The 24474-nt window shown below is 37.7% G+C and overlaps 1 protein-coding gene across 1 annotated transcript in view; it reads left to right on the top strand.

Moving 5' to 3' along the window:
* Trhde (thyrotropin releasing hormone degrading enzyme) overlaps positions 1–24474 on the top strand; it is a 438539-nt gene that overhangs the window by 223593 nt on the left and 190472 nt on the right. The window contains exon 6 of the mRNA XM_051172782.1: positions 4015–4152. Within this exon, the coding sequence (XP_051028739.1) occupies positions 4015–4152 (138 nt within the window). The remainder of the gene's footprint in view (positions 1–4014; positions 4153–24474) is intronic.

Raw genomic sequence — 24474 nt, 5'->3', positions numbered from 1 at the left:
ACAGGAGATAACTGAGTCCTTGTGGCTGATTGGACTCAACTCATGTGTGCCTTGAGATCTTTTTCTTTACTTTCAATATATCTCGGAATATCTCACCACTATGTGAGTTGTCTTAGCCTTGTCCCCTATCTTCCTCATCTTTGGTTTGATGCATGCAGCATTCTCTGCTTCCTCCCTCGCTCCCTCCCTCGCTCCCTCCCTTCGCTCCCTCCCTCCCTCCTTCCCTCCCTCTCTCCCTCTCTCCCTCCCTTCCTTCCTTCTTCCTTCCTTTTCTTGATAGTCAGAGCACCTGACTAGTATTTCAATCCATTAACATTCCTTTGTGTAGGAACTGCTTTCACTTTCCCTCCTGACAGACCATGTTCACCGACTGTCTAGAGTAGCCATCTGTGCGTCTAACTCCTTAGACTTGACATGTGCCGTCAGAAGCCACTTTGAAGAACCAGGAAGTATAATTTCCCAGATACTGAATGATGTGATAGCAGGTTACCAAGAAGAGACTTGATACCCTATGAGCATATACAGGGGGAGGAAATTCCCCTCAGGAACAGTCACAGGGGAGGGGAATAAGGGGAAAATGGGAGGGAGGGAAGAATGGGAGGATACAAGGGATGGGATAACCATTGAGATGTAACAAGAATAAAAAAAAAAAAAAAAAAAGAATTCTTAACTTCCTTCACATACACAGCTAAAAACCAGTCTATGAGCTGCTGGTGCTATAAAAATGGATTTTAGAAGTGAATTCCGGGGCTCTATTCATATTATTTTATTAGAAACTACTTTGTGTTGTTAGGAGATAATTTAGTCCTTTCTCTTAGACCCAAGTCTTCACTTGCAGCTGCTTGCAGCAAGGCTCTTTGTGCATGTTCATAGTCACTTTTCTCCACCTTGTGAAAAACCTGTTTTTTTTTTTTTTTAATAGCATGGCCTTCAAAGTATATTTTTCAGAAGTTTTTGTCTGTAGTCTTCAAATTTTCTACTTAAGCTATATTAATACTAAAAGCTATATAGTTATTTCGAAGCATGAAAAATGCTTAAAATCTCTCCCTATTTCAACTCTCCTCAGCAGTAAACAGTCCTAATACATCATCCCCACTTTGTCTCTCTTAGGACAGTGGTCACTCCTGTCTTTTTGTTCTGTTAGCCATCTGGTATACCACAGCTACAGCACTCCATTTATTATGTCACGATGCCTATGCCTGCCCATTTATTAAGACCAAACTCTTCAAGCTGATAATTGAGGCTTTGAGTGGTGTGCCTTTTTCGTTGCATGTTTGCTCTGCCCTGGATTTGCTCCTTTCTGGCTCCTTTCCTTCTCTCTCATCTATCACCTATGGACTTGGATGCTGCCTCATCCGGTAAACCTTCCTGAACTAATCAATCATTTCATCCTTTGTGTTTATAGCACCCATTGTTTTATAATAGTTTGGTTGTGTATCTGTCCTCCTATTGTACTTCATTTCTATTCCTGAGTTCAAGATTAGCAAGTAGGTTTTAGCCAACCATTTATTCCATAACTGCTGAGTGAGAATTCAATGGATATTTATTAAAGAAGTAAATGAACAAGTAAAATAGTGGCTTTGTGGTTCTCATAAACAATTATACTGTTACTCAGTTTTTATTTTTTGTAAATTTCTCAATATATATATATGTGTGTATATATATATATATATATATATGTATATATATATGACACTGGAAAACAAAAAGACATTTTATGTTACTGTAACTATTGAAATCAGGACACATGTAAAAATTTGATTAATATCTATATTAAGATGTGGAATTTGTGGTCACTGTTAACATTGATTCTTTTCTAAGGATCTTAATATGACCATGTTCTGTTATGTGTCACCTTTAGAAAGTGGTAAGATCACAAATCCTACTAGCATTAAATATAAAGTAAAATAAAAATGAGAAATTGTATGTTTTCTATGAGTATACTATACAGACACTGACACTCACAACACACATACATACCAAATAATTTAAAGGTCAGATCAATTTCTACCTCTTTAAAGAAAGTCATCATAGATAATTTTATTATTGTATAGCTTTAAAAAATTACTTTGGCAACTTTAGTCCATAAAATGAAACCATTTTATTCACTGTAGCTAACTATTTTATTTTATTTCTTATATTACAAAAGTGACTTCTTTTATTTCAGTTTTTAACATTCATAGCTCCAGATAAATGGTAGGAAATTAACTAATGCTAAGTAAGGCTGGCTGTTGTTACTTCAGGCACTGTTCTTATTAAGAATGATATACGCTTTATCTAAATAATCTCTTACTTTGCAGCAATGTAGGTGTTTATTAAAAAAAAAACAAAAAAACAAAAAACAGTGTCCTTTCTCCTACGAGCTGTTGGTACTTCTGTCAAATTGAGTCTGTTTCTAGCTAGAAGTTTCTTCCTTTCTCTATTTTTTCCTTCATCAATTTAATGTATTCTGTGTTCTGTTCTTTGTATGTGCTCCCTACCAGGAACTCAGGCCCCGATCTATTTTTGCACACAAGTCTTTTCTTCCATTATTTAATAGCATTATTTCAATAAGGTAGAAGATAAATCATTTACCAATGACTTACCCATACTAAAGTTAAATAATGGTAATTAAAATTATATTAACTAGACAAGGATTTATTTTTGCTTTCCCTAGCAGTATGAAGTAATATATCATGTATAATTGATACTTCCTTTAACATTAATATTTCTTTGTTGAAATTGAGTTTAGATTTCACTTTTAAAATATACTTCCTTTGTGTCACTTTTAACCCTTACACTCTAGCAAATCAAGGCCTATTTGTTAAATTTTAATGTCAAACAATATGCATTTATTGTCATTAAACAATGATCAAATGAACAATAATTGAATTAGCAATATACCCATTTTACTTTTATTCCCATAATGTATTTCTTCTTTGGTTCCGTTTCTTAAGCCCTGGGATTGATGTACTCTCAGCCTGAAGTTACAACTCGACCCAAAATAATACAGTGTTTATCTGATTTCTCAGGACTGTTTCATTTACTGTAGCCAAATATTTCTAGGACTGAGTTCAGAATTAGGTGGAGCAATTTAAGCGCTGGAGTCTTTAATCTCAATAATGATGGTACTCAGTCTTAGCTATCTAGGGGGTTATTTAGGCTTGTTATCTTTTGTGACTTATTTTCCCTTCCCTTACTCCATCAGTGAAGGCAGGTGGCTGGGACTAACCACTGGCAGCACTTTTGTTAACAGAATCCAAGGCATTTCTTTAAAGCAGACTTTAAAAACAAACAAGCAAACAAACAAAAATTACCTTTCCTTATGGTTCATTTTTAATGTAACAAGTCTGCTTTAATTAGAGAAATTTAGTGAATAGAAGGTTCTTAATTATGGTGGCTTTCATTAATTCATGGTGACAGATTATTAAAACTGGGTAATCTCAGCCTTATGGCCTTTCATCTAAATTTGTGTGTACATCCGTGTGCACTATAGTTTGAGGAAAACAATGCCTTTTACTACTGTGTTGTGGTCCCTCCCCACCTGTTTTTGGGAATAGAATGTGGGTGGTGGTATGGAGGAGCAGGGAGAGCAAGATTAACCTGTTCTAATGAGACTTGGTATAGTGGTTTAAATAAATAGGATTCTTGCATTGACCTGATCAGAAAATGATATTTGAGGCTGGAATTGTCTACACACTATAGAAGCCATGAACAAACCTCATCTCGTCAGTACCATGTGTGCCTACTCTTCAGACTTGCTTTATGCACTGATAACACAGCCTGCTGTTCTTATTACTTAGGGCTTACAGTTGCCTATTGATTTTGTTTCATGTTATGTTTAAATCAACTGTCTTTATTTTATACTATCCTAAGGGGGTATTTTATTTACCGAGTTTCCTTTAGATCTGAGTCCCACCATGAAAGACTGATGACCGCCATCGGTTAAGTGACACGCATGCTATTCATGTTGTCAGGCAGATTCTGCCATAACCATGAATCACCTATAATATTGCCCCATCTACTGTATTACAGGAAAAGCAGAGATTTCTGACAGATGTTCTGCATGAAGTGATGTTGCTTGACGGGTTGGCCAGTTCCCATCCGGTATCGCAGGAAGTGCTGCGGGCAACAGATATTGACAGAGTATTTGACTGGATCGCATACAAAAAGGTGGGATAGATAAGAGCCTCATGCCAACGAGACATTTCACCATTAGGATAGACGATCTGTTTCATGCTAGAACTCTCATATTTTTCTATTCTTTCTAGCAAATGAAAATGGATTGCAAGTAGGAAAGAAGCTATTAGGTTCATGTCATCGTATGACTAGGTCTCCTTTATAAATGAGTGAAATGGAAATGAATATTTGCCAAATGTTGCATAGAAATATTAAAAGTATTAATGAATAAAGGTTTGAGAAGTTCATTTGAAATTGATGTACAAATGGAGTTATGCAAATGTTAGTATATTAGGAATATTGACCTAACTATTGACAAATTCCTTATGCTAATGCACCTTACATACTTGATGGACTGATGCAAATGGTCTAGGTAATGCCAGAGCACAAGCACATTATAAGTAATTTTTAAAAGAGGTTTGGGTAACTGGGATTGTTTTCTGGATGGTATTACAAAGTAAATAAAGATGATAAGGTTTTGAATGAGTGAAAACAATTGAATTAGTGACTAGGTATAACGTTAAGTATATTTGAGATGTTCAGTGTCATGAGGATTATGACTTATCCTTCTATCTCTGTCCATTGATTTAATTCTTACATGAATTCATACATCTTAGGTGTTACAATTACTAGTAACTTAATATTTAATATATGGGTTAGATCTTCTCACTTTTAGTGAAAGTTGAATTATTTTTATTGGAATTTGTATTGTGGTTTTCATTGGTTCAATTGTTATATGCTTTAAAAATTACTAGAGTTATTTTGTTTGTAAAATATATTTATTTGGGATAATTAGGGATAAAAAATAATTTATCAGAAGTCTTGGTATGCTGACTATGCTAATATAAATACTTGGTTTTGTGAATGCAATAATTCTCTAAATACTAATTAGTGATATAGGCAATAGTGCATAAAGATGTTTTGTTAATATAAAATGTCATTGTATTTGATCAAATAGAATGTTTTCAATATTTTTAAGAATAATATCAAGTATAGGTTCATGATATATTTATTAAACTTACATTAATTTTATATGAGATGGATTTAGGCTAGGTTTAGTTTGCTATGTATTCAAGTTATTTAATGACAGTAATGTTTTAATTATGATCTAGAAAATATTATGACATTCCAAACTGATAATAATATATCTAGTTATTTTTCCCAGTCCTGAATCTAAAAGGCTGGTTGTTAATACTAATTTTATTTAGAATGAATAAAATAATGTCAATAATATTTTGAAAAAAATGTATTATCAATGTACCTTATTATGGAACACCTAATTCTAATCGCATATAATTTGAGAGGATTTAAGAAAGCTAAGAATAGAAACATTAATAAATCTGCATATAAGGTGATTTTTTTCTCACATTCTTTACATTTTGGACTTCTCTCAGCTTTGGACTGGGTTGCTGTGCTTGGCCTCACACCTAATGTTAGCAGTCTATTCTAAGCTTCTGGCTCCTTCTCACTTTGTGGCTTCAACTGCGTCTGCACACACTCACACTTTAACTTAACTCCCCTGTACTGCAGGCACTTTACAGAGCTACATCCAACTCACTTCCACTCAGCTGAGCTGACTGAAGTGATCTGAAGTGCCAGGAACTGCACTGCCTCTCAGCTGACTGCTCACTGACTGCCAACTGACTGACCTCAACTCAACTGACTGACTGAGTCTCTCCATGAGCTTCTCTCAATAACTTCTCTTTCCTGTGCTGTTATCCTAAGAGTTGGGCATACCCTATCTTGTCAAATCTTTCTCCGAGTTGTCACTTTGTCTGCCCCTCAATTTGACACCATTGTTTGGAAATAAGGGTATGTGCTAACAGCATGTCAATATTCCAGTGGGATCACGCAGAGCTAGAAGGTCTACGGACGTGATCAGAGCAGCTATGTTGATGGATTAAAATTCCCTATACAAGTGGGACAGTTTTGGATGATCGTTTTACTGGCTATATATCATTATGTTTCAAACATTAGTAAAAATGTGGTCCTTGCTCTAATATTTTAAGTACAAATTACAATTGTTATGAGGTCTTCTTAGATCCAACATAACTCAAACACCAAGATGACTGTAGGTGACAAAAATTTATTCTAATCAAGCTGCTACTGATCCATCAAGGATGCAGAACAGACTCCGGAGATGAAATACAACCCTGAGCTGGAATATCATAGAATATTTAAACTTGAAAATCACAAATATTTGTGCCAAGTCATGGTTACATTTTTCCACCAATAAGGATAGGAGTTGGTTCCTGGGCCTGGGAACAGGACTTAGTTGGACCCTGCCAGCAAGATGTAGAAATTGTCCTTGAGATGACTGGACTCAGAAAACTGTCTCCTTACAAGTTGTCCCTAAGATGTTTGGACTCAGACAACTGCCTCCTTACAAGAGAAGCTGTTCCCAAGACCTTGAATTTAATGCCCCCCTTTGCCCGCATGATTAAATGGGGTCTGAAAACAAAATTGCAGTATTTAGAACAAGTTTCTTTTGCTTGTTCCCAACATGAGAAACCATATGTATTGAAAAGGTACAGTTTCATGAGTGCTGTCAAATATAGACAATGACAATACCATGACAATCAAGTGAAGAATATCTACATCACAATCAAGTCTTCTCAGGCCCATTCCAGGTCATCCCTTGTCCTCACTGATTTGTGATATATATATAGATATGCAAACAATTTATTTTTCTTTGGTTCACTGGACAAGTGGGATATTTCTGGGTCTAGTTATTGAACACATTCCTGCCCCTGGCTATGTACAACCTCAGGCATCTTTGTTAGCTTCCTGTTCTCCATTCTCCATCTCCTTACTGCTTATGAAGCTCAGGGTGGGCCCTTGAGATTCTCTTACCTTCAGGGCTTTCCAGAGTGTGGTGGGTGGCGTGATTTTCCCCAGCCTTCCAAATTGCATTAGCTTTTCTCCACCCTACGAGAGAGAATGTTTCAGTTAAGATGAAACTGCTAGTCAACAAAATCTTTCCTTTCTTCCTTGAGTTGTCTTTGCGCAGTGCTGAGAAACAGTGAACCATATACATGTGTGCTAGTTTCTGGACTACTTCCCCCATTACACTCATATACGTCCTTATTTGGCTCTGGCACCACACAGTCTTGATTGCTGTTGTTCTTAATTAACTCATGAAATAAGACCATGTTAGCTCTCCAGCTGGCTTTCTTTCAAAGTTCTTCAGTCATTCATGGTTTTTTTTTTTTTTTTTCCATTTCCACAGAAACGAGCCTGCTAATTCCTACAAACTTACACTGGATTTGTTAGAATTGTGTAGTATTGATAAAACAATCTGTAAAACTGACATGTTAACAACACCGTTTTAAACAGACGGAGTGTACTTTCACTCAATTCCATCAGGTCCTGGTCCTGTTCTCCCAGCTGTGTAGTTACAGGGATCTTTCATACCACTTTACAGGTTTATCCCTTAGTTTGTCACATTGGGAGCTATTAGACATGGTATTTTAAATTTGTATTTCTGAGTTTTTAAAATTTACTTTTTTTTTTTTTTTAGAATTTTTTTTTATTAATTTATTCTTATTACATCTCAATGGTTATCCCATCCCTTGTATCCTCCCATTCCTCCCCCCCCCCCCTTTTCCCATTATTCCCCTCCCCTATGACTGTTCCTGAAGGGGATTACCTCCCCCTGTATATGCTCATAGGGTATCAAGTCTCTTCTTGGTAACCTGCTGTCCTTCCTCTCAGTGCCACCAGGTCTCCCCCTCCAGGGGACATGGTCAAATGTGAGGCACCATAGTACGTGAGAAAGTCATATCACACCCTCCACTCAACTGTGGAGAATATTCTGACCATTGGCTAGATCTGGGAAGGGGTTTAAAGTTTACCTCCTGTATTGTCCTTGGCTGGTGCCTTAGTTTGAGCGGGACCCCTGGGCCCAAATCTGCCAGGAAACTGGAACAGAGGGAAAGGCATCCTATTGGGACTCTAAATGAGAGATGCATGGGAGAATAGCAAAATAAAAGGATACAGAGGGTCCTAGAAATCTACAAGTAGAACAATAAAATTTACTTATTTATTAATTCATTCATATTACATCTCAATTGTTATCCATCCCTTCTATCCTCCCATTCCTCCCTCCCTCCCCTTTTCTGAGTTTTTGTTGGCTATATTGAATGAACTTTGTAGAGCTGAAGAGACCGGGTAAGGTTAAAGGCACAGGTTGCTCTTCCAGAAGATCAGGTTTGTATACCTTGCACCAATCTGGTGGCTCATGACTATTTGTAACTCTATTTCCAGGCCATCTGACACTCCATTGTGGCTACTGAGAGCATTGCATGCTTGTGGTTACACAGACATACATGAACGAAACACACACAAATCTTTTAAACTGAAAATTAAATATGTTTTTAGACTTCAATGATAAAAATAGCTGTGTCTTTTTTGATGATGAATGCTTTGTTGGCTACTGGGAAATTGGCCTATTACAGCCTTTATAAAATTATTTTTATTTGTTCTTTGAAAATTTCACACATGGATACATTGTATCTTGATCATTTCCACCCATCAGTGCCCCCTCCAACTCTTCATAGGAACCCTTGTGGTACTTCTCTATTGGTTTATTTATTTATGAGTGTATTTTTAAGTTCAATGAGTCTCGTTTACTCTTTACCATCTGTTCTAAGGCGCAGAACCACCTGTGCAGTATAACAATCCTACCAGTGACCACACTCCTAAGAAAAGTAACGTTTCCTCCAAGAGCTCCTAAAATAGCAGGAGAGCCTTGGTCGCTCAATCCCAATCCAGGTTGAACTCTCTTTGTTGGGCCTAATTTGTGCAGACCTTATGCAGGTATGCCTGGTTTGCTGTGAGTTCATCTGTGTGGCAGCATGTGATGTCTGAAGGGCACCATATCAAAGCTCCTGTCCCCATCCTTGGCCTCCTATACTCTTTCCACCCATCTTTCATGTACAGTATTCCCTGAACCAGAGGATGATGTTGAGGAGTAAGTATAGCCGTCCCATCCATGGCTGGGCAGGAACTGTAGCTTATGTGTAGCACGCCTCCATGATCAATAACTCAAAGGGGGGGTCACTGGGCATAATTAATTTGTATAGTTACCCTTTATCATGTTGTATTCCCTTTCTAGAGTGCTCAGTTTTAGTTAGAATGGGGCGAAGATGCAATCAAATCATTTTCCTGTATCAAGACAGCTCTCTCCATTTTCTATTATCTTTTTAGTTTGTTCATGTCTCAAGTTTAACTTATTGACTTTCAAATTTTGAGCTTTCTTTGAACTTCTGACAAATGGTATTCGTTCCATATTCATTTTTGTAACCCATTGTTCAAATAACTTACTAAAACCACATCTATATATTTTGCAACAGCATTCATTAGGTATGTCAGTGTTCTTTGCTTTTGGTAATCTCAATTGGTAGTCATCTCTCTTGATGCATTTTTTGTTATTTTTATTTATTTTTAATATATTTTATTAATTTATTCATATTACATCTAAATTGTTATCCCATCCTTTGCATCCTCCCATTCCTCCCTCCCTCCCTCCCATTTTCCCCTTACTCCCTTCCCCTATGATTGTGACTGAGGGGGACCTCTTCCTGTGACTGAGGGGGACCTCTTCCTATGACTAAGGGGGACGTCTTCCTGTGACTGAGGGGGATCTCTTCCATGACTGAGGGGGACCTCTTCCACTATTTTTTAAAAATATAACTTTATTGAGTATGTCATACAGTGGAAGCTTATTAGCGCTTTTTCAATTTTCTAACAATTTATGTGTTCTTTATTTTTTAAAAAAATGTTTAGTACTTTTTCCAGAATATCAATAGAGACCTGAAGCTGCCTTCATGAACAGTACAAAAAATTTGAGGTTTTATTTTCCTTATAATAGTATACATTTTCTGAGTTTTTGCTTTAAGCTTGAGTGAGATTTGGTAATTTGTTTCTATTAAAAGAATTGGCTCAATTTCATCTAAGATATTTAACTAATTTACATAAATTTTATGCCACTTTTTCTTATTTATTTAATTGCTGCTGAATCTCCAATGATGCAAGCCTAGTCCAGATACTGCTCACGTGTGTATATTCCTTTTTGCCTGGTTTATATAACTTGAAATTTATAAGAGTTATTTATCTTCCCAGAGAACATCTCTTGATACTATTAACTTTTTCTCTTGTTACCATTTTTATAGATTACTCCTATAATGATTACTTTTTTCTTCTGAATACTTTATTTTCTGATCCATCCTTAATTTTTTCATATTTTCTTAAGATACAAGCTAAGATTTTTAACTGAAAACTCCAATGACCATTTTTGAGCATTTATTCTATGATTTTTCCTCCTAGATTTATTCCTAGGGAGGTCTTTAAAAGTTTAGTACTTATACTAAGATTTCCATTTCATCTATTTGTACTTTATAATTTTCTGTTTAATTTTTAACTAACATAAAAGTTATTTATAGTAGGTTTTTAGTTTCTGAATATTTAAAGTTTGCCATAAAGCTGCGTGTTGTTTATTTCTGACTTCTGTTGTGGCCATTGAACATATACTGTATGATTGAATTCTTCTTATACATGTTAAGGCTCATTTTATGGCCTAGAAATTAGTATTACTTAGTGCTCTGTATGTACCAGTGGTGCTGGCAAGAGTATTCTACAAATGCCAATTAAGTTTAGTTTACTGATAAAAACTATTAAAGTTTTTATATCCTTTCCTTTTTAGTAATTTATTTATTATTTTCTCATATATTACATCTCAACTACAATCTCTCCTCTTCTCACTCCTTTCTTCATCCCTCTGACCTCCCTTCTTCCATACTCCTCCTCCATTTCCCTTCAGAAAAAAAGCAGGCCTCGCAGGGATATCAACAAAACATGGCACAATACATTACAATAACCCAGACAGAGACCCTCATACCAGGCTAGAGAAGGCAACCCAGTAGGAGGAAAGTGTCCCAAGAGCACAAAAATGAGTCAGAGACATCTGATTTCCAAACTTCTTTGAAATATAATATTGGAAGAAGAAAGAGAATAAACAGCCCCCCCCCCCAAAAAAAAAAAAAAACCCACACAAGCAAAACCAGAGTGGTAGCAGCTACAATAAATTTGAAAACAAGTTTCTCATTCTGTCTAGCCCCTCATCTGGGCACCACTTGTAACTACATTAGCTAGTTGTGGGTTCCTCTTTCTTCTATCCTGCTGCACCTTTTTAATCCCTAACACTAGAAAAAGATGGCGAAAAGGGATAGGGAGGAAAGAGGGCATTGTTATTGTGAGACTACTTCCTGCTGACTAAAGACATCAAGTTCCTAGGGGGATGTTCTGTCTTCACCGTCAGGATATCTAACTTCTTCTTCTTCTTCTTCTTCTTCTTCTTCTTCTTCTTCTTCTTCTTCTTCTTCTTCTTCTTCTTCTTCTTCCTCTTCTTCCTCTTCCTCTTCTTCCTCTTCTCCTCCTCCTCCTCCTCCTCCTCCTCCTCTTCTTCTTCTTCTTCTTCTTCTTCTTCTTCTTCTTCTTCTTCTTCTTCTTCTTCTTCTTCTTCTTCTTCTTCTTCTTCCTCTTCATCTTCATCTTTGTTGTTGTCTTCTTCTTCTCCTATAGGTGGATTGAAAAAAACATTCATATCCTGGGATATCTGAGTAGTTACAAAGATGATTAGATACAAATTAATGATAATGGTTAATATTCATTAAATGTTCAGTCTGTTCTAAGCAATGTGTCAACATTTTATAAACTAAAACTTTAACTCCTATAATCACCACATGGGGTCGTCATCATCATCATCATCATCATCATCATCATCATTTTTTATTTAAAGAGAAGCACACAATGACAGTATTCAGGGATGTTTCTAAGGAAATCAGGTTGCAGAGCTAGCATTCATTATCGTTATGGTTGATTAAAAAGCTTGGCTCCTGCATTTGCTCCAAGACAAGTGGCCAAGCCTCTGCCTGTGTGCTAGGCACTTTCCACAGAGTTCTGTGGATATAATAATAAGACATAAAGAAGAGAAGTCATAGGAACAAATGAGTGCGGAAGCATGGGCATATTCACATGTTAAAAGATGAAACCTAAGTGAAACAACAAAAAGAAGAGGAAAGAATGTGGACCAAATTAATTGCTAAATTAGGAGTGGTGACGTGAAATATTGGAACCATCCCATCAGAATGCAACCTGTCCTTAATTTCTTAGCTCTGTCACTAGCTACTCAATGCTTTAGAGAGGTGGCATCAGGCTTGGTTAGTCTAGTCAGGTCATCAATATTGTGATATCAATATACTTAAAAGAAAATCTTATTTTTAAACCAAGCCTGTATCTATTTCTCTAAAGAGCTCTGTATTATTTTAATTTGGTGACAGAGTTTGACTGACTAGCCACTGTAGGTTAGGAGCTTATCTTCTTCTGGGTGCAGTTGGAAGAAAACTCATCCTGTAGGAAAGGATGAAATTCAGAAATGGAACACCATGGAAATTATGAGGGCCTTGAAGGATTCATAAGTGTCACATGAAGATCAAGGGTTTGGTGGGTAGTAGATTTGCAGTCTGCGAAACCTGGGCCAGAAACCACTAAGCTCTTCTGTCACGGGAGAGCTTATATTTAGTACATCAGGCCAAGGAGATCCAAAGATGCACCACTGTTTCAATACTATTCTAGGATACAAAAAATAATACAAACCTAAGCATGTAGTAGAGATGCAATTGATGCTCTTGATCTGGACACTTTAGAATAGATACAGGAATTGTAAACATTAAGCATATTGGAGTTATTACATGTGGCATTTAATTATAAAAATAATTATTTACTTTTTCTGAGTTTCCATCCCTGAAGATCTTTTACGAGTCAACACTGACCTTGTCCAACAGCCAAACCCTCATTGCATTTCTGTTTCTCTGCCTTATCATTCTATATAATTATTTCTTAAGTAATATCCTAATTATTTCTACATTTGTTCCTATTCTCTTCAATTATAAGTTCACTGCACTTTAAATAATTTGCAGGGAAGCATGTTGCAGGAGAGTAGAGAGTTGTAGAGAAATAGAGGTAAGAACTAGTAGATCAGATACTGATTTTTGAGGAGTTGACTTTGAAAACAGATCTTTGAAGAAATCCTTAGAGTTGTCTATTATGGGTCGTCCCAAAGCTAGAATTTAAAAACGGCTTCCTAAAATTACAGTTTTAGAAGAGAAAATGTCTAATAACTACTATGTTATAAAGATGCAGATCTAATGAAATAACAAGTTAATTTATAATTGGAATATGAAGAAGCTTTTATTGGAAAATGTATCAAAAAGTTGGGAGATGCTTTCCACAGACAACGAGGCTGTGGAAGATGGATTAAGAGAGCATCTTTTCTCTAAAAGCACACAGGGAAATAGAATCAATGACCCAATGACCTGCATGACGAGAGTGAGTGAATGCTCATTAAATTTACATATGGTGCCAAGGTGGAGGGAAGAGCTGCAAGCTCCAAGAAGAACAAATTAGACGATGACTTCAGCATATTAAATAGAATCCTTTAAAAGCAGGAACATTTTCAGAAGCTCTTATATGAGTTGGTTTCTTAAGAAGATTAAACAAGTATTACATAGAAGAAAAAGAAAAAGGATTTGTCAAGTGGAGAAAATCCACAATAGTCACGGCGACCCCAATTTTTGAAAAGGGTCTGGCAATAGAAATTCAATTTGTGCGATTTTGCTAATATATTCTACAACTGAATTTGACAAAAATATTTTTTTATGGTTCTGATATCCCTTGACATAAAGAAGATTAGCCGTCCATTTTTGTACATCATGCTTTGATTGATTCAGAACCTCACCCACTGTGCTGTGCCATCAAGCTGTGGTCAATACACAGAGAGAACAACCTCTGGAGAAGTAAAACTATGTTTTCCTTTAAAAATGCAGCTCAATAGTGGGTACAAAGCACAGGAAATTAAGCCAACGGTTCTAATAATCATTACTGTGATGGGAAGTCATACACTTTTTTTTTTTTTTTTATTGAGCTGCTACTACATACACAAACTTTTGGGAAACGCTTCCCACGCATCACACCATTATTTCTTTTTTTTCCCCCTCTCTCCCATATTCCCCTTATTCCCCTCCCCTATGACTGTGACTGAGGGGATTTCCTCCCCCTGTATACGCTCATAGGGTATCAAGTCTCTTCTTGGTAACCTGCTATCCCACACCGTTATTTCTAACGCGAACCTTCAGGTGTATGCGTTTTTTACTTATGGTGAACACTGAGACTTAGTTAAGTGACCATAAAGGGTCAATCTTCTAGCAAGCGGGTAATGGAATGTTAACTCCGAGTTTGGAATCTTATCTGCAAAATCGTCTACAAGCAATTATATCTCAAAGTGAGTTGTGATGTGTACTCTTTCTAAGCAAGGTAACTTCACTTGCCTAGGCCACTCTCCACCTTTTCATCCCGGTGATCTGAAATCCCACTTGTGACATCCGTTCTTTCTGAATATCTGACCTTCAGCATCATTCTTGTGACACGCTTGTCTGAATCATGGTGATAATAGTTACGCACAAGTTACTTTTTATAATAGCGCACACAGAGAGATCTTTCTAGACCCAAGTCAAGTTGTGCCACTTTTTTGTGGGAAATCTTGGAAAGACTCCACCAAATTAACAACGGAAGGCAATGCTGTCACAAATGTGCTCATGGTTCTCTCTCCACCCCTACTTAGCATACTTTTTATGCCCCACGGGGCTCGGTATAACTATGTTCTTTTTACTCTGAATTCTTATTTCTGTCCTTCCATTGGCAATGCCTCTGCTCTACAAACTCCCCCCACACTAGGCCTTCGAGGTACTTGTTTATTCTGTAGGCAGTGTTGTTCTTCCCCCCGGTGTCCAGATTGCTGTTTGGAGGCTTTCCTTACATTCCAGTTTCTAAAAGAGACCTCCCCAAAATGGTGTCCTCATACTTGTTTTCCTTCCATCCCTCTATTTTTAATCCACTTGTTTTGTCTGATGGTGCTGGAATTTTCTAACATATTTCACATCCGTCCAGCATTATGTGTTTGTGTCATCCATTTGAACACAAACTTTATAAAGTGAGACATATATGTTTGGATGTCTCCCTAATTTTTACCATTTAGCACACTGGTTTTTCACAGTAGACAATGGATATGTATCTGTTGAGCTAAATTAAAGACATTGTCAGAGAAGCCACAGTAGCACATGTCTGCAGTCTCAACACTGGGACAAAGGGATTGCTGAAAGTTCAAGGTCAACCTACTCTATGTAGCCAGTTGCACACCAGATAGAGTTCTGTTGTCCAGCCCTCTCTCCAGAATAAAGTAAAGCAGTGGAAATATTATTATGGTGTTTCAAAGGTAAAGATATCTTTTTGTTTATTGAAATTGGGACAATGGAAGCCTTCCTAAGGAGTTTCATGCACAATATATATGAGTTTAAGCGGGGTAAGGGAAGTTGAGTAGGCCAGCCACCCTGTTCTCCGATGGGTTCTGTCACATGTGGTTTGACTGTGCTGGGGCTCCTGAGACCTGTACACCAGCTTAGCTCTTCTACCTCTTCATTTTCCTGCCTCAGGCACAGTCATCCTCCCGTTGAACTAATCTTTCCAGCACTCACTTTTCCAAACAGATTCTCCCCTCTAGCTTTAATTTCTTCATTTGTAGTCAACTAAGATTACTATACATGACCTTATCAAATAAGCCACGATTTTGACCTCTTTGACACATTCATAAATGCTGTATAGGCGCTGATATGTACATTGATTGACTGCAGCACGTACGATCATTTCAGTAATACAGTTGGGCTTTTAGTTACACAGAGTTCAATAACAGCTAATGATAGCATCAGTTATTCTTTGAGGGACTGCCAGGAACCAACCACCCAATGTCTTCTTTAATCTCTCCTCCCTTAAGGGAAATGGTATTATATCGAACTTATACAGGAGTAAGCAGAAGCCTAGAGAATTCGATGGTGTGTTTCAGGCTCCTGCGTGTTCAGAGTGGAAATTCACAGCTCAATTCTAACTCAGGATCATTTCCTTCTGCCAGGACACCTTTCCATTTGATATTGCTTCATTAGGAGATACAACGGTCCTTGCAATCTTTTCAGACACATCATGTAAGGTTTTCTTCTGTGAGTCGAACGATATTTTAAGATAAGCAATAATATGTTGACATACAAATAAAACAAGGGCTATAAAACCTGGGAAATAATAATTGGTAGTCATGATCCTCTCATTAACGAGTGACCAAGCTCAAGAGACTAAGAAAAATTAAGCAAAGGAGAGAGAGATGCATAAAAGGAAAGAGGAAGGGAGAGATTGATTTAGAAGCATTTAAAGATAGATTCTGTCAGAACGAGCCACAGAACGTGCAGAAGAATCCCCTGGGGGCTAGAGGGCTGAGAGGTGACTCCATAGTTGGCTCTAACATATAAGTAGTCATTATAGCTAGCCTGTTCACACTTCTCTGTCAACATCAAGGTCAAAATAAGATAAATGGCCTCAAATTACAGGAAGACATCTCAGTTAATATCAGAAAGGACTTCTTGACATAAAAAGGAATTAAGTATTTCAGTATGAGCCACAGGAAAAAAAACTTTATTCTTTGATGGTGTTTAAGAATAAAATAGAAAATCTGTTCTCCAATTAGCTAACTAAATTGGAGGACTACTCAAAAAAATCCCTGTGATTTTACTTCACAGTGCGTGATAGAGAATGGGATAAAAATTCATAGTTTTTAGAAATTAATTTTGCATTCACTCATTTATATATGAAAAACTCAGTCTCCCATTTTTCCTTAAACAGAGACACATGAATGGCCAAGCATGCAAACCACTTGCTATGTAGGTAAGATTAGGCAGTCTAAAGCTAATTTCTATCGCTCTTTGAAGGGTCTGCTGCTCTTCTGTGACAAATCAGCCAAAGAATTTCTGCACACAGCACACTTGGCTCTCTCTGAGCCTCATCCTTGCCTTTGTTCTGGGCCACGGATCATTTTAACGTGTCTTTCTTTTATGACCTCGGAAAGAAAATGCACATAGTATGAAGAGATACTTTTGTTGACTTCTTTAACATAAATACCCTTACCACTTCTTGGTAAATTATTAATTTATGCATCTGGCCCATGGAAGGGAATGTTTTTTCACATGTGTGTTTGGCTGATTCATCATTGCTTGAATATTTTTTTTCTCGTTTTACCTTCTTTCTCATTAAAACCCAAATACTTAAAACATCATATTTCATTAATACTTATTTTAATAGATGTTCCTTTCTGATTTGCCATTTACATAATGAAACTGAAAGAAAAGGTGTGAATTTGATAAAAATTGGCAGCCAGTTATTCAATGTTGTAACTGTCAGGTTAATGCTATCCAAAGGAGGCTTACTTTCTCTCTGCCCTTTGTGTGTCACATTGGTTTGTTGTAATTGCTAATTTAGATTTCTGATTTCGGATCTGTCTGCTGCACACAGTTTCTGCCTTTTTCACCATGCTGGAATGATTTAGGAGGGGCAACTGTTGGTTTGGGCTTTGTTCTGCTCTTTTCTGTGTCATCTCTTTGAAAGACTGGCAATAGCAGGTTTTAGAAGCTTAAACCCAGAGCAGGGTGAGTCTTCACAGATATTTTTTGGGTAAGCCATTTCTGCTGGTTTTGGTGTCAACTACAGTTCTTCAGTGTGTTGCTTATGGAAAAAGCCCGAAGTGAACGGCTTTTACAATGGCTCGCTTCTACCAACAGTTATAATTAAGAATAGAAAACATTTTAATTAGTATAAATGGGGCTATAAGAGAGTATTTCATTCCTGTAATGTGCTCACCCTGCAACTGTATGTGGCTCTAATCCCATTAAGCTAGGAGGCTGCTAAAAGTGAATCTCAGGAAGGAATGGTGCTCCAAGTTGTCTGAGGTCATTCAGGCAGGTGGTTTGTGAATTTCAAGTTGTTTTTATATAGCATATTGAGAGAGAAATTGTAAAAGATGAACATTGAAAGAAGTCAGAGGGAAGCCACTGTATATTTCTCTAGACTACAGTTAGAAAAGGAAAGGTTGTATTCTTGCATCTAGATTTTTTTCCAGGATAATGGTGTTCTGCTGTAGCTGGAAGAGGAAAAACAAATTTCAAAGGCTAAAGAAGTGAGGTCCTGGACCTATGGGTTGTTGTATTGATCAAAAGACCCACAAAGAAAGAAAGGGTAAAAAACAAGGATGAAGCCTCCATACTACAAAAAAGGTCATTTACAAAAATTCAAAATAACGGCACTCATACTCCTAGAATTTTATATAATTACAACAGAATACATGGAAGAGTATGAAGTGGAACCAAAATTTCCTGTAGAATATTTGTGAAGTGGTTATGTTTTTGCATTGGTAGATTTCTTTGTATGACGATCTCAATTTGTAACTCAGACTGACCTTAACTCCCTATTAAACCCAAGGTGGCCTTCAATTTGAGATTCACAGCCTCTGCCTTGTCATGCTGGGTTTATCAGTTTATGACATCACATTCACATCAGATTGTTTTTTTTTTTAATTTAGATTTATTAATTTTATTTTATATGTATGAATGTTTCGCCAGTGTGCATTTGTAAGTGCATCGTGTGCATGCCAGATGGAGATTTTGTTCGCATAGCCTCGCGTCTGATTTAGATGAACCACAAAGGATGTATTGATATTGTGCTATAGGACATCTTTAAAGGCCCCAGATTATCAACTGTCTTGTTAGGGCTTTTATTGCTGTGAAGAGACACCATGGCCCACAAGGCCGCATTTACTCTAACAAGGCCATACCTCCTAATAGTGTTAGTCTTGTTGGAGTGGGAGAGGCCTTGTTGGAGGAAGTGTGTCCCTGGGAGAGGGCAGTGAGGTCTCAGAAGCTCAAGCCAGGCCTTGTGGCTCTTTTTCTGCCTGCTGCCTGCTGATCCAGATGTTGAACTCTCAGCTCCCTCTCCAGCTCCACACCAGCATACAGGCTGCCAAGCATCCCACAGTGATGATAATGCACTAAACCTCGCAACTGTAAGCTAGCTCCACTTAAGTGTTTTCTTGTATAAGAGTTGCCTTGGTCATGGTATGTGGGCCATTCTTACTGAAGCCACCACAGCGGTGTTACATTTAAAATTCAAAGGGACTAGCCACTCTTGTCTTACTACCTGGGGTACGTTTTCTTAGCATCTGTCAAAATGTGAATCCAGAGTTTGTCTTCATCTGCCTTAATAATTGTACTTATAAAGCACCAAACAAACTCTTTATTAACAAAGACATAAGGCTCCAAGTTTTTCTGCTTCAAGCAGGCACCATGTCTCTTGGTATAGATAAAATTCTAACCACGCAACAGCAGCACAAACTTTTTTTTTCCAGGATGCATTTTATTCAAGAAAATGGCTAGGTCTAATGTTTCTGCTTATGACCATTATTTTTTATTACACATACATTTGTATTATTACTATATATAATAAACTACATATAGCAAGAAGAACCGTGAAACAATCAGAAATTATATAAATGTACATTCATAGTGTTTTGGCTATTTGTATTTGGCAACCTTGAAGAAAACATCTTTCCTGTCTTGGTGAGCCTAAAATTCTGGATGTAAATCACTATCTATCATAGCTCATCTCTATCAACTTAAAACATCTATCTAGACCTAAAAATAACTTACCTTCTAAACAACTAAGCTTAACTGTAAAACTAAACTGTCTAGTCTTCAACCCCATCAGACACTTGAGAGGAAATAAAATTAATTATCGAGTAAACAGGAAGTGCAGATTAGCAGCTTCCACAGTGAAAAAAAAAACCCTACAGAGACAGTTTACTACCTGAACAGTCTCACAAAACTCTCTCTAACATTGGGACACTACCTTCAGCCTTCTGGCCCAGTATATCTGACAGACACATTTGTGAGGCAGGACCTATTTCAAGACAGCACAAACTTTTACTAAGTAGTTTTTGTTTTAAGGAAAATATGCTATTTCAAAATGTATCTTGAACATATTTTTGCAGAATATTTTCACAGATTCATTTAGTGGAGGCTAAGGGCCATCTGATGACCTATTTATCCTTTTTCATTATGATGCTACTTAGGTCCTGGTGGCACACAAATAGGCTTGCTTGTTTTCCTGTTCTCTCTCTCTCTCTCTGTCTCTCTCTGTCTCTCTCTCTCTCTCTGTCTCTCTCTGTCTCTCTCTCTCTCCTTCTCCTTCCTTCTTACACAAATACTAGAAAGCTTGACTGTGATTTTATCCATAATATTCTTGAAATTTTGAAAGATAGATTTTTTTCCCTAAGTCACTGAAGCTGGGTTTTGTCCTAAGGTCATTTTTTTCCAGGCAGGAGAATTTGAGAATAGTTTTCAGTGTTTCACATAGGTAGAAAAGGAAGAAGAAGAAGAAGAAGAAGAAGAAGAAGAAGAAGAAGAAGAAGAAGAAGAAGAAGAAGAAGAAGAAGAAGAAGAAGAAGAAGAAGAAGAAGAAGAAGCCGGAGGTGAGACATTTAATGGAAGGTCTCCTACAAAGTCAGGACCTTAAAGACCTGAACCTTAGCACATGATGACCCAGAAACAAACTTTATCCTTAAGAGACCACAAAGAAACTCTGTTGTAAACTTTGGCAGCAGGTAAGGAAGGGAAGAAAACAATCCAGAAAATTTCAACTCTATGCAAGCTGGAGCTCAGATGAAACCTGCCTCAATGCATTGTAAACCTCAGGACAAGATTTAATTTAAAATGCTTGTCCTGTCCCAAGATATCTTTATATACCATATACCTTCTAGAATTCAATATAAATCCTTTCTAGCCAAACTACCCATCATATGCTATCTCAGATTTCGAAAAGTAAATCCTAATGAAAAACAAGATTCCCATAAACAAACAAACAAACAAACAAACCCAAAAAACATCCATCTTAAAAAGAAACAGATTCCCAGAAAAGACACAATTAGTAAGTTGAGAAAATGAGCAATGTGTGAGACGACTAAAACAACAACAACAACAACAACAACAACAAAAAAAACAGAGCAGGATTCCTAGAAGTAGAGTGTTGTACATGCTATAAAGTGAATATACAATAAGTGGGGTTGCCAAAATTCAAAAGCTGTATTCTACACATAAATTATGTACATGTATGAATTGCCAAATTTGTCAAAATTGTCAAAAAAAAAAACAAATTTAATTAATACAGGAAAGCTAAAGACATAATTATGAACTAAGAGTCAGAAGATCGAGGCTACCACACCGAGTGCAGCACATGGCAGTAGTCATGCGATCCAATCATAACAGAAAGATGTGCAGGAGACTGGGTATGAAGAGGCACTATGTGAACTCAAGTCTGAAATTTACTTAATTTTTCCATATTTTCTTTCTGTGTTCTATTACTCTTTCTGAGCACTAGTGGCTAATGATTTTCTGTTCAAAACAGTGGCATCACTAGACATGGGACTCTGAGCTGGAGCCCTGAGACGTTCACTTTACAGCTAACACCTGGTAGCAAAACCTGCTCCTTTATCAGTTTGAAACCATTACTGCATCATGTGTGTGTGTGTGTGTGTGTGTGCGTGTGCGTGTGTGTGTGTGTGTGTGTGTGTGTGTGTGTGTGTGTGTGTGTGTGTGTGTGTGCGCGCGCGTGTGTGTGTGTGCGTGCGTGCGTGTGTGCGTGCGTGCGTGTGTGTGTGTGTGCGCGCGCGCGCGCGCGTGTGTGTGTGTGTGTGCGTGTGCGTGTGCGTGTGTGTGTGTGTGTGTGCGTGCGTGCGTGTGTGTGTGCGTGTGTGTGTGTGTGTGTGTGTGTGTGTGTGTGTGCGCGTACGCGCGTAGAGTTCAGAGCACAACTTTTCGGAGTTAGTTTTCTCCTTCTACCGTATGGATTCTGGGAATCAAGTCCAGGGTTAGGCTTAGAAGCAAGCGCCTTTACTTACTGAGCCATCACAACAGACCCCATTTTATCACTGTTAATCTCTTTCATATTATTTTCAAAGGGCGAATAAGACAAAACTGTGAGAGTAACTCCAAAGGCTACATTTTCTCAGGTTAGTAGGTATTATTTATTGAGGGTTCCTGGGTCCTGGTACTTTACCCCACACAATGCTTTTGAAGAACTACAAGCTAAAGTCCCAAATATTGTTCCCCACCTCCCGCCTCCCCCCCCCCCACCCCCCCCACCCCAGGTCATAGAGCTTTATAAGCAGCAAAAGCAAGATTTAACCCTATCCTGCCCGATCCATGTTTTACCATGCATGTGAGCGCTTGGGCACATAGTCAAATATTATTGACTTTTCTCCTGGAGATTTTTGTCCTGGAGAAGATTAGCATTTATTCCAACAGTTTTGTTTTGTTTTCTGAACTGAATTTTAGACACAACTTCTTTTTTGCTTAATAAAAGTAGTCTTTTCATTTGTAGTTCTCCCAAACTCTGGCTTGATCAGATACCTTAGTATGCTGGTCCCTTCTCATCAGTGCCTATGCAGCCCAGTATCATCAGTCCCTATGCCAGGCCTCGGCAGCTTTGCCCGGTGTAGTGGTTTGAAAGAAACTAACCCCAATAGGCTCACAGGGTCTGTTGGAGAAAATGCGTCGCATGCTCACCTACTCAAGCCAGGCCAGTGGCACATGTTTTTCTCTTCCTGCTGTCTGCCGGGTGTGGGTGTAGAGCCCTCAGCTCCTCCGCTAGCACCATGTCTGCCTAGATCTTTATAAGAGCTGCTATGGCCAGGTTGTCTCTTCACAGCAATGGAAGCCCTGACTAAGACACCTACCTTGCCTTCTCTACCCTTGAACCAGCAACCTGAGAATCCTTAGAGAAAGGCTAGGCCATCATGTCTCAAACCCTGAGACATGGCTTCTGCAGGGAGGAGCAGTTCCAAGCACAAACCTGCCATGCAGTTTGGTCGTGACTGCCTCTTGTCTTTTCATTTTATACCAGAATTCAGTTAGTTTGGTGCCAACCAAATATCTGGCCTAAAGTAAAGAATTTTTGGCATGTGTCCCCATGTTCAGCACTATAAGCCCAAGCCAAACAATAACCGAGATTTGGATGTTTGTGCTTATTTATGTACTCACCAAACTGTCTTCCAACCCGTCCATTTTAAGATGAAATTTGTGAACATTTATCGACACATTATTTTCCCCTTGGAAGGACATTCAACACAGTAGGAGACTTGTGGCTGACTCAGAGTGGTTGAAATTATTTTGGTTGTCGTGTTCATTCCGAATTAATGTAAGAATTTTAAGTTGGTGTGGAAGAGAATTAGCATATATAAATATTATAATATCAGGTCAACTGGCATTTATGATTGTGTACATGGAAATTTTGTGTGAGTTCCTTATATAACTGAATCCTTTAACCCTTACAGCATGGTACGTGTGGTTATCACCACCTCCTATCTGGAGATGCAGGAGCAGAGGCACTGTATTCTACAATGGTATGGAATCAGAAGATGAGAGAAGTTGATTCTGACACTGGTAGATGTGTCTTCAAATCAGCTACAACTTGATGGCCGTCCTTTGATATTTTTATTAAGTGTGTAGAGAGCACATTGCACAGAAAATGTGATTGATTAGCTTGATATATTCTAGCTATCACTGAATGGGGTGATTTCCAGATAGTTAGCACACCTAAATGTTCGGAGTCGGAATGGATTCACCAGATGTGAAGCCTGGCCCCAAATCCTTTGTTCAAATTTGATTTCGCGTTGCCTCACATAGCCAACAAGAATGAATTTGGAGAAAATTTTTTAATCTTAAATCTTTAGCATGAGAACTAAAGTAATTAACATGGTTACCTACTGTTAAGCAGTACATCACTATAGCAAATGTTTGCATTTTTTAAAAAACAGGGTCTAACTATGTAGACCAGGCTGCCTTTGAATTCACAGCGATCCAACTGCCTCTGCCTCTCAAATGCTTGGATTAAAGTCATGCATCAGCAATCCGAGCCACCACCATACTTTCTCTTCTTAAATTTCTCAGATCTTTTAAAAAATTTCTCCTTTTCTCTTTACTTCTTGCCAAAATATATTTTTTCCCAAACAATATAAAGCAATACAAAGATTAGACAATGAGTTACTCATACACTTCTGTGTGTTGGACAATTTTTCATAAATTGTGATTTTGAGACTGCAATATAATTACAGTGTGTCTTCCCTTCCTTTCCTTTCTCCAAATCCTTCCATATGCCCCTGCTTACCCTCTTTCAAATCCATGGCCTCCTTTTCTTTTAAGTGTTACATACATACATGTGTTAGTTTTAAAAAGAACTCTTTTTTTTTTTTTTAAGCGAAAATTTTCCTGTTGGAAATCATGGAAAAGGACTTTCTCCTGTTAGTCCCAAGCTGCTCTCCTCAAGCTGAAGCGCTTTTCT

Source organism: Acomys russatus, chromosome 31 (genome assembly GCF_903995435.1).
Source record: "Acomys russatus chromosome 31, mAcoRus1.1, whole genome shotgun sequence".
Classification (NCBI taxonomy): domain Eukaryota; kingdom Metazoa; phylum Chordata; class Mammalia; order Rodentia; family Muridae; genus Acomys; species Acomys russatus.
This window is presented reverse-complemented; position numbering and strand designations above follow the sequence as displayed.